The 14,943-nt window shown below is 39.5% G+C and overlaps 2 protein-coding genes across 2 annotated transcripts in view; both read right to left on the bottom strand.

Moving 5' to 3' along the window:
- Positions 1-972, bottom strand: part of dapk2b (death-associated protein kinase 2b) — a 15,852-nt gene extending 14,880 nt beyond the window's left edge. The window contains exons 1-2 of the mRNA XM_024282632.2: positions 846-972; positions 156-337 (exon numbers count right to left, since the gene is read on the bottom strand). Coding sequence (XP_024138400.1) covers positions 156-232 — 77 coding nt within the window. The 5' untranslated portion in view covers positions 233-337; positions 846-972. The remainder of the gene's footprint in view (positions 1-155; positions 338-845) is intronic.
- Positions 973-1,108: 136 nt separating this feature from the next.
- The window catches only part of tbc1d2b (TBC1 domain family, member 2B), a 16,118-nt gene continuing 2,283 nt past the window's right edge, over positions 1,109-14,943 (bottom strand). Inside the window, exons 3-13 of the mRNA XM_024282184.2 lie at positions 11,203-11,377; positions 9,059-9,213; positions 8,755-8,978; positions 7,617-8,036; positions 7,419-7,529; positions 7,071-7,267; positions 6,298-6,792; positions 6,105-6,222; positions 4,969-5,154; positions 4,005-4,126; positions 1,109-2,804 (exon numbers count right to left, since the gene is read on the bottom strand). Coding sequence (XP_024137952.1) covers positions 2,609-2,804; positions 4,005-4,126; positions 4,969-5,154; positions 6,105-6,222; positions 6,298-6,792; positions 7,071-7,267; positions 7,419-7,529; positions 7,617-8,036; positions 8,755-8,978; positions 9,059-9,213; positions 11,203-11,377 — 2,399 coding nt within the window. The 3' untranslated portion in view covers positions 1,109-2,608. The remainder of the gene's footprint in view (positions 2,805-4,004; positions 4,127-4,968; positions 5,155-6,104; positions 6,223-6,297; positions 6,793-7,070; positions 7,268-7,418; positions 7,530-7,616; positions 8,037-8,754; positions 8,979-9,058; positions 9,214-11,202; positions 11,378-14,943) is intronic.

Raw genomic sequence — 14,943 nt, forward strand, 5'->3', positions numbered from 1 at the left:
TTTACTTTTGAAATGTTATCTCTTGCTGTAAACTTCAACCCACTTTGACACAGCACTCCCCACTTTAAGCCTAAACAGGCCTACTTCTTGCATACTTTCACACTCTGAACCCCACCATCAAGCACCCAGAGATCTGGGATCTTCAGAGTTCTCACCTTCCGAGCTGTTCTCCCATTTCATAGAAATCCTCCACGTTCTGTTGCTTGAACACTGCCATTCCTGGTGTCCTCATTGATGTTTTGGTCTCCTTGACACGCGTCCCTCCAGCTGCTGGTCCGTTTCTCCACAAATCCACTTCCTTTTTCTTCTCCCCCCACCCCAAAAAAAAGGTCCAACCCTGCTGAGACGTAGGGATGTTCCTGTTAGGTTCTGACTAAGCCATGAACATTTTTTTACCACATGTTCCAACTTGCAGTAACATCACTGAATAACCACTACTTTCACCTCCCCGTTGCTGTATTTCATCACATCGAGGATGACAGTTCTTTAAAATAAGATGTTTAAAAGAGCATGCATTAGGAAAATCTCTCTTTTGTCAGCCGCACAATCAGGTCATGTAAGTGTGCCACACGGCACAGCTGAATATTGTTTGGTTCCTGCGATTAGAGGAGGATTACAGAGGAAAAGAAAAGAGCATTTCTGGGTAACTGGGGCAGGGCCTCCGTTGTGAAACGTGTGAAAGAAAAAGAGGCTGGAAGCAAAATAAGCTTTGAAAATATCACACCATGAACTAAAAAAAAAAAAAAGACTAAAGATGTGCAGATCAGATTTGAACACTAAATGACCACAAACTTCCTTTCACACGAGTCTCTACACAGCTGTCAAATGTTAAGATCAGCTCTTACCGTGTCAGCTCTCCTACAGCAGCCGAGCTCTTCTCATCGCTCTGCCAGTGGAGACAAGAGAACTTCTCCTTTTGAATGTCTGATGCACTCTGTCACCAACCCGGTGAACCATCAGCCTTTTGTGTCGGCACAAGTCCCTCCCCCCCGCTGATGGCTGTATTATGAAAGTGGCTCTGAGGCACAATATCACCAAGTCCTGCAGTTTATTCCGATCAAGTTTTGAGGGGAAAATTCATTTTTTCACTAAATTAAGGGACAACATGTGCAGCCAGGTAGAATTTATTGAGTTTGACCAGCTTTTCCATACACAGTGGCGTATACTTCAAATGTTCACAAACAAGTGTTCGAAATGAAAATAAAATACATGCAAAAGTGAAGTGTAATTGTGCAATAAACAGCAGAAAGAAGGACACAATAGTAGCTTATTCATGAAAAGACAAGAGTAAATGACAAAACCTTCAGCATAGATGAACGCCTTGTATCCAAAACATTTTCATTGGCGCGTTTTGGTAACAAGAGAGAGACCGGCCCTCACAAACACACATGACATTCTCCTCTGTAATATAAACACACAGAAAAATATGAAATGATGAAGAAGAAGCAGCAGAGAGGATATGGTTTTACCAGCAGGTGGCTCTGTGTAAACATTTCAGCATAAAAAGGGAAACCTCATTGGGATATAAACGAGGGGTCATTTAAAAATAAACATTTCTCAACCTAAAACCTTTCAGTCTGGAGCCATGAACGGGATTATTCCTGTTCCATTTACGGGGGATCAGCTTGCAAGTGCTGATTAATTACAAAAGGAATGCAGAGTACCTGAAGGAGAAGCTAAGTTAATTTGTTTTTTTCAATTTCAGGCATCCAGCCTGTTGACTGAGCAGTCAAACTGTACCTGTGAACGCTTGTAACAAATGCTATACTGCCACCCTGAGGGCAAAAGGTGTAATTACATCCATATTTTCATTTTGAGCTCAGAAAACATTTTAATCAAGACAAAAACAAACATATTTTTATGTATGTAAACAAAAGGTAATTCGTTTTAAGTAAGTATGGGTTTGGCTTTAAGGTCTTTAGAAAATTAGATATGTCCCAAAGCAAACGTAAACACTGAGCAGCTTTGGTAAAAGTGATTTACACTTTTTCAGATCAACTTTATAAAATGCTTTTATCAGCTCTGATAAAACTGGTCTGAGAAAATACTGGTCAAGTAGTGGCTTCATCTAAAATTCGAACACTTCAAATAAACAACAATATGAATTCCACTTTGAGTTTTTTTGGCAACAAACTTATGTTTCTGCTTCACAATCTGTCGGTTTAAGTCGTTAAGGAGGATTTAAAGTTTGACTTTCCAGCAAAATTTGAACATTAATCTTATTTTTGTGCAAAGAAAATTAAAAGCTGATAAAAATAGAGATATTCATTTAAGGAGAACAGAATGAAAGCGATTCATATTAAAACAAGAAATCTTTTATCAAGACTTTAAAACTAAAATCACAACCATGTTTTTAGAAATACTGATTCAGGCTTTGTTTTTTTGAAAGGTCAAAACATGAAAAGACTGCTGCAGCAGAGAGATAAACAAAAGAAATGGCAGGAATACTGATGTGATGTCACTGGGTTCTTAGATCCAGCTCTGATGCAGAGACCAAATCCAGCAACTTCCAGGTCCACCTGAGTGAGGAAATGCTCTCCTTGTCTTCAAAGTTTACAAATGCATCTATATATAATAAAAAAGGAGTAAAATCCAAAAAGGCCGGGGTTCAGTTTTCCTCCTCGTCATCGCTGACGAAGCTCCGCCTGTCCTGGCTGGTCTCCCTCTCCCTGAGGAAGGTCTGCCGGATGGCTTCCAGCTCCGTCAACTCCAGACGGACCTTTTCCAAGTGAAAGGCTCGGCGGTTCTGGATCTGTCTCATGGGGAATGGGTTCATGTCCCCAAATGCAATGTTCATCAGCTTTCTGCAAACAAAAACACACAGCAAGGATATTTAGGAGTGAAAGATGCATTGAACTGCACAATATATTCTACTCATTTGTCCCAGAATTATTAATGTAGTTTCCATTTATTTTTTCAACTCTACAAGTATCAACACAACATATTTAACTCAAAATGTCGGCAAAATGTTTCAGGACCATAATGGTAAATAAAAAGCATCTGCAGATGTTTCCACTTTGAACTTCTTTGCACCTGAATGACATTAAAAAATTTGTGTTCAGATCTTGTTGTGAAACTGTTGATCCTTTTGTCTAATTGTGAAATTTCAAACTCCCTCTGCGATGGCATTCTTTGTATGATTTAATTTGGCTTTCTCAGGATCGTCATCTTGCGGAGGCAATGCGACTCTCAGAAAACACACGATCGTGACGGCCGAATGCTGTCATGAAAATATAAAAACTAATTCTTCTGGGTCTGAGGTTCGACCTGCTTTAAGTTATGTCAAAGTCTGGAAAGAGACACGACAACAGTCATTGATAGGTTTTTTGTGACTTGTTTGCCAAGTCTTCATATTTCAATTCCTATAATTTTAGGGAAAATTCTCAGTTTACTAATAAGACAGAAGCTGAACTAATTGGAAGGTGTGAATTTGTCAACAGCTGAAGCACAATGTTTCAATGCATCATGTTAGAAGTCTATTTATTGATTTACTTCTTTATGTTGTTATCTTCTTGTTTGTTTTTTTTATTTTCTAAGAATGTAAGAGTAAGGAAACATAATTTACAGTCACTGTATGTAAATAGGTTTAATTGACAATAAAGCTGCTTGAACTGGAATCATATGTGGTGGTGCTATCATGGTTTGGGTCTGTTTCAGGACCTGGAAGACCTTCTGGTAAACAGAATCATTTGATCTGCTGTCTGCAAAAAATAATAATACAAATCCCAGCAGATTGTCCTCCATCATCAGCAAATGAGCATCTGGATGGCTTTAGAAGTATCGTAAACTCAAAGATCTAACATGAGTTAAGATGCTGTGATCTTAAAGGCAGTTTTTGCCCTAAATTTAGACCTATAAAGGTCAATGGAGCAAAGTTTTTACATTTCTGCCAGCTAGTTAAGAGGTTTGGGGGGCAATCACTTTTTTTTGACATGCGTCTCACATTTCACTTTATAGAGAAGTACAAGCTGCAAAAAACCAACATAAAACTGTAGTTTCTTTACCTTGAATCCAGGATAGTGCGTGTGAAGTATCGAAGGTATTTGAAGGTGGCGGTGGAGTCGTGCAGCTTCAAAAACTCCTCCTCTTTGTGTTTAAAGAGCGCCAGAGCAAAACGAAATATGATCTATGGACAAACAGAGGAGCAAAAACCATGTTTACGCAAGAACACAATATTTGGAGTGAAGATGTTCACAGGAAACAGAAAGAATGCTTCAGAGCTTTAGGACTTTAGATCCACAAGTTTGGAAGGTAAAAATAGGATTTCTGTTGGAATTTTTTTGCCTTAGTTCTTAGAAAAATTATGAACCTAGATGATGAATTTGGTATTTAACTACTAACTTTTACGCACGGTACAAAAACCTTTGGAATTTGAGCATCAAGTGAAACATTTTGATCCCGTTTTTAGGTCAAAAGTCCAAACTCTGACTTGAAGCCTGAAGCTTTTTTATTTTAGTAACCCAGCTTGGCGATTTAAAAAATGAACCAAATCAATAAAAAAATCTTACATGGCTGAACAAAAGCCTGAAAAGACAAATTTTTATAATATATACCATTTTATAAAAAGGAAAATGCAGTCATTCAAAAACTAATTCTTATTTACCAACTTCAAAAGACCTTTGTGGGGTTTTATAATTTTGCACAATGGTTTTAAAAACATTTCTAAAAGCTAACAACACTAGTTTAATAAAAATGTTTTAATAAAAGAAAATGTTTTACATTTTTTGTCTTAATGGCAGATTATTGCTTTTTTTGGCATCATTGTATAAAAACGTAGGACATATTTGTAACTATTTTAACAGCTTTTTGTAGCAAAATGTGAATGTTTTTCACAATTTCAAACATGGATATATATATATAAGATTTGGTATTTACTAATCTAGAATGCATCTATTTTTTTAACCAGTGAAAAAAAAGAATTCAGAAACATGGAAACTGTGTGTCATCATCCTGTTTTCTGATTTTTACCTTTGGTCCTTCGAACAAAAAGGCATCCCAGATCTTGAAGAGGATGTCGCTCACCACACTGTCCACAAACACCACCAGAAACCAGTTGAAGGTGATGAGGGAGAAATCCACCTTTTGCTGCTCAAAGTGAGCGTGTAGACGTGGAAGCTTCTCGCTCATCAGGTCTTTGAACACTCGCTGGTCCACCTGTACAGACCAGGATCCCTTTAGATCAGGGGTGTCAAACTCAATCGCACAGGGGGCCCAAATCCAAAACACACCTTAGGTCGCGGGCCGAACAGGATAAACATTTATTGAACACTCTAAAACTAAATTTTTAAAACATTAAAACCGTAACTTTTAAAGATATTATGAACTATATCTATAGCATTACCTGCGATAATGCTAGTGTGAATGCTGTAAGTGGAATTTGGCCGCTGAAGATGCTAGTGCTGATAGCTGAAGAGGCTGAAATTGATAGTTAAAAACGCTAAAGCTGATAGCTGAAAACGCTGAAGTTAATAGCTGGAATACCTGAAGCTGATAGGCAACTAAAATATTAGCTAAATGCTAAATTAGCCTAAAAAAAACATAGGTTAGCCAAAAAAGCTAGCATGTAGCTGAAAATGGCCAAACTTCAAAATAGCCTAAAAAACGTAAAAAAACCCTAAATTAGCCAAAACAGCATGTATTTAGCTGAAATATTAGCTAAACTCCAATATGGACTTAAAAAAAGGGAAAAAAGGCCAAATTAGCCAAAACAGCTAGCATTTAGGTGAAATATTAGCTAAACTCCGAAATAGCTTAATATATATATATATATATATATTCCAAAAAGCTAGTAGAATGCCAATTTTTAAAACTTTAAAAATGCAACTTTTCAACATAATTATGAATAATAAAAAGGCAGGAATATTATTCCAGAATAAATCAACTTAAACCTTAAATAACTTTCAATATTTTACCCTCCATAAAAATAGATTTTTTTAAAAATTATACAAATTAAAAACAAGTGTAAGATAACATTGGTTCATTAATAACGCTAAAATAAAAAGACCTGGAGGGCCGAATCTGGCCCCCAGGCCTTGACTTCAACACACGTGCTTTAGATATTGGTGGTCTTTAAAGGAATCATCAGCTTGACCTCTGCTACTGACCTGTGAGCCCAACAGGGTCTTGGTGTAATAATCTCTTGGCATGAAGACTTCCACGATGGCCACCAGGGTCCAGAAAGCATCCTCCTGATCTAAATAGAGTAGAGTGATGGCTGCTAACCTGAAAAAACATCAAGTATGATCAAAAGTGAAGATTTAAAAGCACAAATAACTAACTTTAGATCCATTAGAGTACCTGTTCAGGCCCTGGCAGTAACCGATGTCCGGATTCCTCCAGGAGAAAGCCAGCAGCACGTTCCTGAGCTTCTGGATACCGGCCGCACTCGGCGAGGCGTAGTGCTTGTTGTTGGGCAAAGTACGTAGCAAGTCCAGCTCGATCTGCTTGGAGGCCGGGTTGGGCTTCTCTCGTGCCACATTCAGCAACGTCTCATAATAGTCTGGAGCCAAGTGGTCCCGGAACTTCTTGACGTGGAAGGAGACGCACCACCGCCACACTTTAGAGCGGTGCTGGTGGGGCACGCCGCAGCGGATCAGGCTCTTCAGCTCAGGCGAGCGCACCAGGTCTCGGTTCATGGTGCTGGCCAGGAAGTTCTCCCACTTGACCCCGACGGACACCTCCTGATCCGTCATGGACAGCGACTTCAGCTCCAAGGCTCGCACCTTTGCAACCAGCCGCTCCTCCTCTTCCTCCTCTTCAGGGACCGTCTTAAAGCCGTAAATATCATACTCGCTGCAAAAACGTTCATTTGAAGCTCATTTAATCAGAACGTGATCAATTCTTTGAATTCCTTTCTCTTTAAACACGTTTTAGAGAGCATATATAGATGAGCCTGAACATGCTCAAGGTGGTAATAGAGGCGTCTAGCCCCGGAGCGAGAGTTTCCTGTTAAATATTACAGCTGTTTAAATAGAACAGGTCTCGTGACTGCAATGTTTACGGATGGTTGAGTTTACACCTGCAGTGTTCCTGTAAACGACCTGCGAGTGAGGAACCTCTGGTGGAGTTACCTGACAGTATTCGGTTTGAAGATGGGATGATCCTGCGGGTCTGGGCTCTCCACCTGCAGAGCGTCCTCCAACAGTCTGGAGATGACCTCGCTGGCCGGGTTCTGCTCCTGCGTCGAACACACTGGGTTCTTCACCTCTTGGAGCAAAACCAAGTATTTGCTCTCCACCTGGCAGAGCTTGGCCTCCAGCGCCGTGCACTGCAGCAAAGAAGAGGAATAGTTCTTCTTTTTGTTGGGGCTCCAGCATCAGAGTAGTTCAACAATGGACTTCCCCTTATGCCAATCAAACTTCCTGTTTCTTTTGTCACAGTGATGAATACCGTTAGATTGCACACACGCAGGACGGTACCTTTGCTTCGAAAGCTTTCTCTCGGCTCTCTGCGTTTCTCCGTAACACCGTCAGCTCCAGGATCTCTTTGTTCAGAAACTTGTTCTGCGATTTGTAACCTTGTAGACTGTCCTGTAAATTAATGTACAAAAATGATCAAAAGAAATGTAAAAACTTTGATTTTTTTTAAGAATACAGAGCAGCTTCATGAAGGCCCACCTTGAGGAGGTCCAGCTCCTGCTGCTCTTTGTGAGCCTGTGGTGACCCGGGCCCGTTGGAGTTTCCCGTCTCCTCCGAGCTTTGCTGCGACAGCTTCATGATCACCTCGTCTTTCGCCTGGATGGTCTCCATCAGCATTCCCAGCTGGTCGTTCATCTCCCCCACCTTGATTTTTAGGGCCTTCAGCTCCTGCTGCAGGCTCTCCTTCTCCAGGGAGAGGCGCTCCATGTGGCCACACAAAGTGGGAATCTGTTCGTCTCTTTCCTGAAGCCGGGCCATCAGCTGTGCAGCTTCCTCTTGTGTCAGAGCCGATGGCTGGCTTTGTTCTGAGGCGGCGTTTGGGTCGGGGGCTCGGGAGCAAACTGCTGGTCTCTCACACTGTGAGGTTCTCAGAGTCTGCTGGAGAAGCCGGACCATCTCCTGACAAAGGAGTTCCACAGAAAAGTGGATCACTTTCAATACATGTCTTGTATTAAAGCTGGACTTTATTGAACTTTACTCAAGCTTGGAACTCAACGCCTAAACCTTTACATCAATGGACACTGGATTTACTCACGTTAAAGCTGAATCTTTGATATGGTCAAATGTTTGAGTCATTCGTCTTTATTAAAGTCCCTCTCTGATCATCTCTTGATCTAATTTTAAAGTATTTCCAATAGTCTTTTCAGCCAAAAATAAAAAAGATCTGTTATTTTCTAGGACATAGTTTCTGCAGAGCGGCACGAGTTTTTCAGAAATTTGCCTCCGAGTTGTAGGACTGTTGCCGTAGAATAAATCTGCCACTCGATCAACTTCCTGTTGCTCAGAGCTTGGAGCAGGGAGGAGCTTGTCGCCCGTCCAGCGGATTTTCTACAACTCTTTTTCAAACATTTTTTATCTGCTCCTGATTCACAATATTTTGAATAAAGAAATACTCAGAAATGCAATTTTAAGCTTATTTTCTTGAGAAAAGTCTTCCATCGTCAGAAAAATGCCCCAAAATGTGTTAAAAACACATTTTTTTCAGTCTTTAAGTACAACCCTAAATTCTTGCATTGCATTGGTTTTAAATCCAAGCTTTCCCAAAATACTCTTGCCAAATCCACTAAACTACTTGAACATCGAATAAAATTCAGTACGACTACTGAAATAACTGCACCTTCTGTGCGACCAGTTCCTCCCGGAGTTTCAGCTGCTCCTGCTGCATCTGGTTCAGTTCCACCTGCTGGTTCTGGAGACAGAGCTGCAGCTCCAAAGATTTGCTGCCGTTGCATTCCACTGGGGAGTGGTCGGGGCTGCGCGCTGACTTCCCGGGAGCCATTAAGTCTCGAAGCAGAGGCCTCTTAGACCGCGTGGAGCTGCGTCCAAAGTCAAAGGTGAAACCTGATCGAGAAGAATCGAAGAGAAAGCTCGTCTGAGGAATGCGAGCGCTGACGTCTGGACAGAGGGAAGGCGGCACTTACGTCTGTGTGTGTCATGCTGATGTTTATGCTCTGAGAAGTCCTTGGATGGAGCGTCCAACATCTCCCAGTCCTCCGTGGCGTTGCTGCCGCCGGTGTAAAACACGCTCCGTCTGTGATCGACCAGTCTGCCGGACCGCAGGTAAGACATGGAGTTCCTGAAACAGAAACGATTTAAATTCACAGACAGTAACCTGATATTTTGTAAAATAAGGCCAGGAGACAAACAACTATTGTTGACTCTATTACAGAGGCAGAAGCAGCAGAAGGTAAACTAACTGCAGCTCAGCAACCTGACGAACCAGCAAACACATTCTAAGATGACATATCTGCTGTTAAAAAGCTGATCCAAATGCTTTTACAGCATATTAGGAAAATACCAAATTCTGAAAAGGAAATAATTTTTTAAAAAGTCTTTAAAAAGTTATTTTGAATTTACTTTTGAGTTTAAAATAAAAAAATCAAAGACTACTACTACTTACTGGACTCTCTGCTGTGTTATCTTAGTTTTAGAATCAATTTTGTTCTGTTTTTTTGACAAATATTGTGAGAAATACTGTTAGAAAAACAGTGTGAAAGCCCTTTTAGCCTCAGGGTTAACTTGGGAGACATGGGAAAAGAATTCCGCTTTTCCAAGAGTCTGATGAAAACAAGCAGGGCGCTCCCAACAAACTACTTCAGTCATTGATCAATAATCCTGAAATAAAAGAAAAAACGCAAAAGATCAAACAAATGTCCAAGCAAATTTGACATTAACATTTTTAGAGTAAACAAAATGTATGAAGAATACATTTTAAAAATAATGTTCCCTCTCTATTTCACTGGAGTTGTGTTTTAAAAATAATTTCCAATAGGTGAAATCCACAACATGGTAAACTATTTTTTACAAATAACATACAATGTTTACATAGTTTTACATTTTTAAGTGTATTTTTTTATGTTATTTACTTTATATCTGTTTTTACTGGAAAAACTATTAGTGACAAGGTATGTACTTTTTCGTGGGATCAATAAAGTTTTATTATATTCTATTCTAAGGCTATAAAACTACTCACTTTATTTTTGACAGACAAACATTTTCACACTTTTCTCTCTTGCTTAAAAACTCAAAGTTCAAACCTTTGCAGAAAAATAAATCAAATTTTATAGAATGAAAACAAAAATCGCAATCAATACTTGATTTGCAATCAAAGATTTATGTAAATTTTGCAAACTGAACGCAATTGTACAGGAGACACTCCCAGAGATTGATTAACAAGGTCAACAACCAATCAGAACACAAGCAGCTGTTAGGGGAAAAAAAACATTAAAATGTGCACTAAAATAACCTGTGAAACAGCAAAACTGCATATTTTTTTTAAGTTTCATTTTATAAAAAAAAAAAAAAAACTGCAATGGAAGATTAATTTTTAATCTTAATCATTAATACTTCATTTTTCGGACTAGGAAGCACAAGAATGTTTGATCCATTTTTATACCTATAGGGTGCATTAATCAGACCAAACTGTCTTAAAATGTGATACAACTACACTACCCAGAATGCCTAGAGGGGGTAAAAAAAAAGGGATTAATCTGAGGAAGTTCTGTATATTTTTACGAAAACTGTGTCGTTATAGATGTGGTTCTCTAATCAGATAACTCAAATGTATTCATAATAACTCCCTACATTGTTCATTTAGCTTAGAACACATAAAATACAGAACAATACTTTAATTTTTCACTTCACAGCACATTATAGACTATTCTGCCTGGCTCCAGGGTAACAGTGAAAGTGTCATATTCCAACAACCCATCAAGTGGTGCGGCTCCATAGTTTACCAAAGTCGTACTAAAACATTTTGATTTATTTTTGAACGCTCTGTACCGCAGATCATCAATTCAGGTCAGTAAACAACCAGAATTCACACATAAGGCACATTATCAATTATAGAAAAAAAAATACAAATTTACATTTAGGAGTAAACAACAACTTGTTCTCCAAAATGTTTTAGGAAAACCAAAACAATGAAGGTCTGCTCATTATTTAAAGAAGTTGTGGTAACACCTACTTCCTCTGGTGCCTCACTACAGCTTAATTCATTCTCTTTTCTCCAAACGTGATGATAAACGTCTACAAAAACTTCCTTTCACTGAGCGTATGGCTTTACCTGAGTTCTGTGCCCAGGTTTTTCAGGGAGAAGTTGAGGGTGTTGTTGCCCGCAGCAGACGGCCCTCTGGCTGAGTGGATCCCCACCATGCCTTCCACACCCATCTCCGTTTCCATGGCGAAGTCGCTGCGGACTTTCTCCATGCTCTCACCAGGATTCTCGAAGACCAGCGCGTCTACAACACAGCAACGAGTTTGTTAGACAGTTATAAAATACCACAGAAGCTTGACTTAAAGGAAATGATGAGAACCTAATTTCAAAAATGGCAGGAAGTGACAATTTGGGTTTTTTTAAAAAAGAAAAGAAAATATTTCCTAAGCTGATTGCAAAAGGTCATGGTCTTGTAAGTCAGAAAAACACAAAGAATGTAAAAAAAAAAAAGAAAGTGCCTAAGCTGTAGGTATCCATGCAGTTCAAGGTATGCTGAAGCAATAGTCGCAGCTCATCATGTCATACAACTGATAACACATTTAAGACATAAAAATCAAAACTTAGAACATCTGGAGATTTTTTTTAGTAAAAGTGAAATTTGCTTTTTTTAAGGCTGATAAAATCCCAATTCCTTGTCTTGTCACCACAAGCACATCTGTGTGTTCAAATACTTGTGTTATCGCCGCTCATCACTGACACTATACGGGGTATTTAGTCTAACTTTCTGCCCACCCTTATGATTAGCCTTCAGAAACATCTCTGGTCCGTGGAACAGCAGCTCCAGCACAGAAGATGTTGATTTTTTTAAAGAACTTGGGAGTTTTTCATACCAGATGTTACAGGATAATTATATCCTTTCAAAACATCTGTCTAAGAAAGCATGAAAATGTTTCCTAGAGCAGAAAAAACCAGAATGATAAGATTCCCTTAGTTCATACGACAGGAAGGATAGTTTTAACTTCATAAGAGCAACGAAAGTAAGACATGGTTTATATCTTTTCCAGAATCTGTTTTTGAATGAGTCAGACAAGAAGAATGAGAAAAAGACACACTGGTTAAGACGGGTGCATACCAGTCCTGACTAAAAGAAGAGAATTCTGATAAAACCACCACTGTCTGTTTGTGATTGCAGGTCAGTTCACTTGCAAAATAAATACCAGGATGTCGGTTCAAACAATCAATGAAAAAAGTCAGAGGGCAAAAGTCTGTATTTGGGATCTATGGCTGGTTTTGTAGTGATACATTTAGCCAATATAAGCTTTAAACAAAGGAGCCACATCTGAACTTCTGGAGTGAGACCTGTTTAAAATTGAAAGCCAGTCAGTTCACAGGTGGCTAGCTAAACAAGAAACTCAGTCTCCATTCTCTAAAAATAAAATGTCTCATGCTGCATACACACCAAAGACTGTTGAATCACTGGACAAATGAATCCCTCCCCCCCTCGTGCTCCAAATAGGAAGTACCTACTGGTTCCACGAAGGTCAAAATCCCACAGACTTCCAGAATTAGACTGTTATTACTCAGTCATTCTATTTGTCAGAGTAAACATTCTTGCTTTGATACCCACTTCTAAACATCTTCTTTCTAGTCTTAATTTTTTCTTCTTTCTTTATCGCAAGTTATAAACTGACCAATCAGACGCCTCAGGAAAAGCATGTGGTGCCCACTGGCCCCGCCTCAAACGTTTGATTGACAGCTTCACCAGAGTCTGAATCGAACAAGCTCACTCGTGATTGGTAACTGCAGTTCCTCTAAAAACGTGACTCAGACTGACCAATCACTAACGTCTGGTTTCAAAATGGCGGCGCCCGTTTCAGGAAGCAATGGTGACGGATTTGTCCAGATTTTGCAAGTCCGAGGTAAGGCATTTTCTATGGGTGACGTCAACATCTTGCTGTGCTTATTGTTTTTTCAAAGTCTTTGGTACACACTGGAAATGTAAAGTGTGTTCAAGGATGAGCTAAACACGGATTTTTGAAAGTGCTTTTAGCATATACAGCAATCTCACTGGACTGTCATCACCCCATACAAAGTTCAACTGGTTCAACTATCAATGCGTGTTCAATGGACGCACGTTTTGTATGTAGAGCCTGAAAACAGTTAAAAACCTGCACTGCTACACAAGTTGTGAAAGCAGAAGTCCGAATCGCATATACATGCGTTCACATAGACTTTGTGGTCGGTTGAACATGTGCTGCCTATAGGCAGAGCGAACATAGCATAAACTTTACAAGAGACATAAAGACTTTTAAATACAGTTTCAAAACCTTTTTTCACTGTAATGGTTGATTCTAATTTACCTGACAATTATTGGTGGAAAGTGGGGATAACTATTATAAATCCCAGACTTATTTGATCTGTGGTATTGAAATTGTGTACAAATAAGGTTTAAAGTGAATCGTTTAGCTGACCAGTGATGGACAATCCACACCATGCGTGGGGGTGGAGTTTTATGAGGCTCATCACCAAAACACAAGCCCTAAAAAATAAAATTAACAAGGTTAAATAATTAACACCCAACCAGGCATATGTGGTCTTTGTACAATAACCTGCAAAAGGATGTGAAGTTTAAACGTATGTGTGGCAAACAGTCACACCATTACTGTGATCTTCTCTTTTTTTTTTTTTTTTTTGCAGTTGATGCATAGCCCATTAATCTTACGGCTCTTACTGCTGGGGTAGATCTGACACCTCTTTCTTTTAGAGTTAAAAAACAAAGTGACATTGTGTCTCTGTGGTTGATCTGGCAGGTGGTGGCTTCCGGAAAATGCAGACGATTTGTGGTACCGATGGTCTGGCTATTTGAGCTCTGCAACTTTCTGACCAAGACTGCAGCAAATGTGCTGCTTGCATATAGCTTCCTATAGCTTCTCTGCTTGCCTTTTTAGTGAGTTCCACCATTGGTGGATGTGGGCCCAGAACTCAAATGCATTTATGCAGATACATAAACGATGTTGTAAAAGACAACTTAATGAGTATCACCCCAAGAACACCATCTCTGTTGTAAAGCATGGGGGAGGTAGCTTCATGCAATGGGGATGTTTTCAAGGACAGGACGAGTGCAATGGATCAAGGAGAGGATGACTGGGGTCATGCAAGATCTTAGGGAGCAACCTTCTTTCCTCAGAGTATTGAAGATGGGTTGTGGCTGGATCTTCTAACATGACTATGACCAGAAGCACACAGCCAGGATAACCAATGAGTGGTTCCATAAGAATCAAGATTCTGGAGACCTCAACCCAATAGAAAATCTTTGGAGGGAGCTCAAACTCTTGTTTCTATTGAACAGCCCAATAACCTGACTGATCTAGAGAAGATCTGTGTGGAGGAGTGGGCCAAAATCCTTCTGTAAACCTTGTGAAAAGTCTACTGCACCAAATATTACATTGATTTTCTCAGGTGTTCAAATACGTATTTGCAGCAGCAGCATTCAAATAAAATATTTTAAAACTCATACAATGTGATTTCCATGTTTTTTTTTTTTAAGATTAGGTCTCTCACAGTGGACATTCACCTCATGAAAATGTCAGACCCTCCATGTTTTCTAAGTGGGTGAACTTTCAAAAATCATGGGGTGTTCACTTACCTGCCTCACTGTAAGCATCTGGTGTTCCTCATGAATGTCTTTCCACATGTCAGCTTAAACTTTTAATCTTGGAGGTTGTCATAGTAAGAATGAGCCTTTTTAGTGATAAATGGTTCATAACACAGACCTGCCCAGATCTGTATGCTTTGATTTCCTTTTGTGCAGGTAAACCCAAAACATGATAGAGAGAAGATGGCTGTCGGTGTCTGGACTGAAATTATGCT

The sequence above is a fragment of the Oryzias melastigma genome, linkage group LG6 (assembly GCF_002922805.2).
Source record: "Oryzias melastigma strain HK-1 linkage group LG6, ASM292280v2, whole genome shotgun sequence".
NCBI classification, from domain to species: Eukaryota; Metazoa; Chordata; class Actinopteri; order Beloniformes; family Adrianichthyidae; genus Oryzias; species Oryzias melastigma.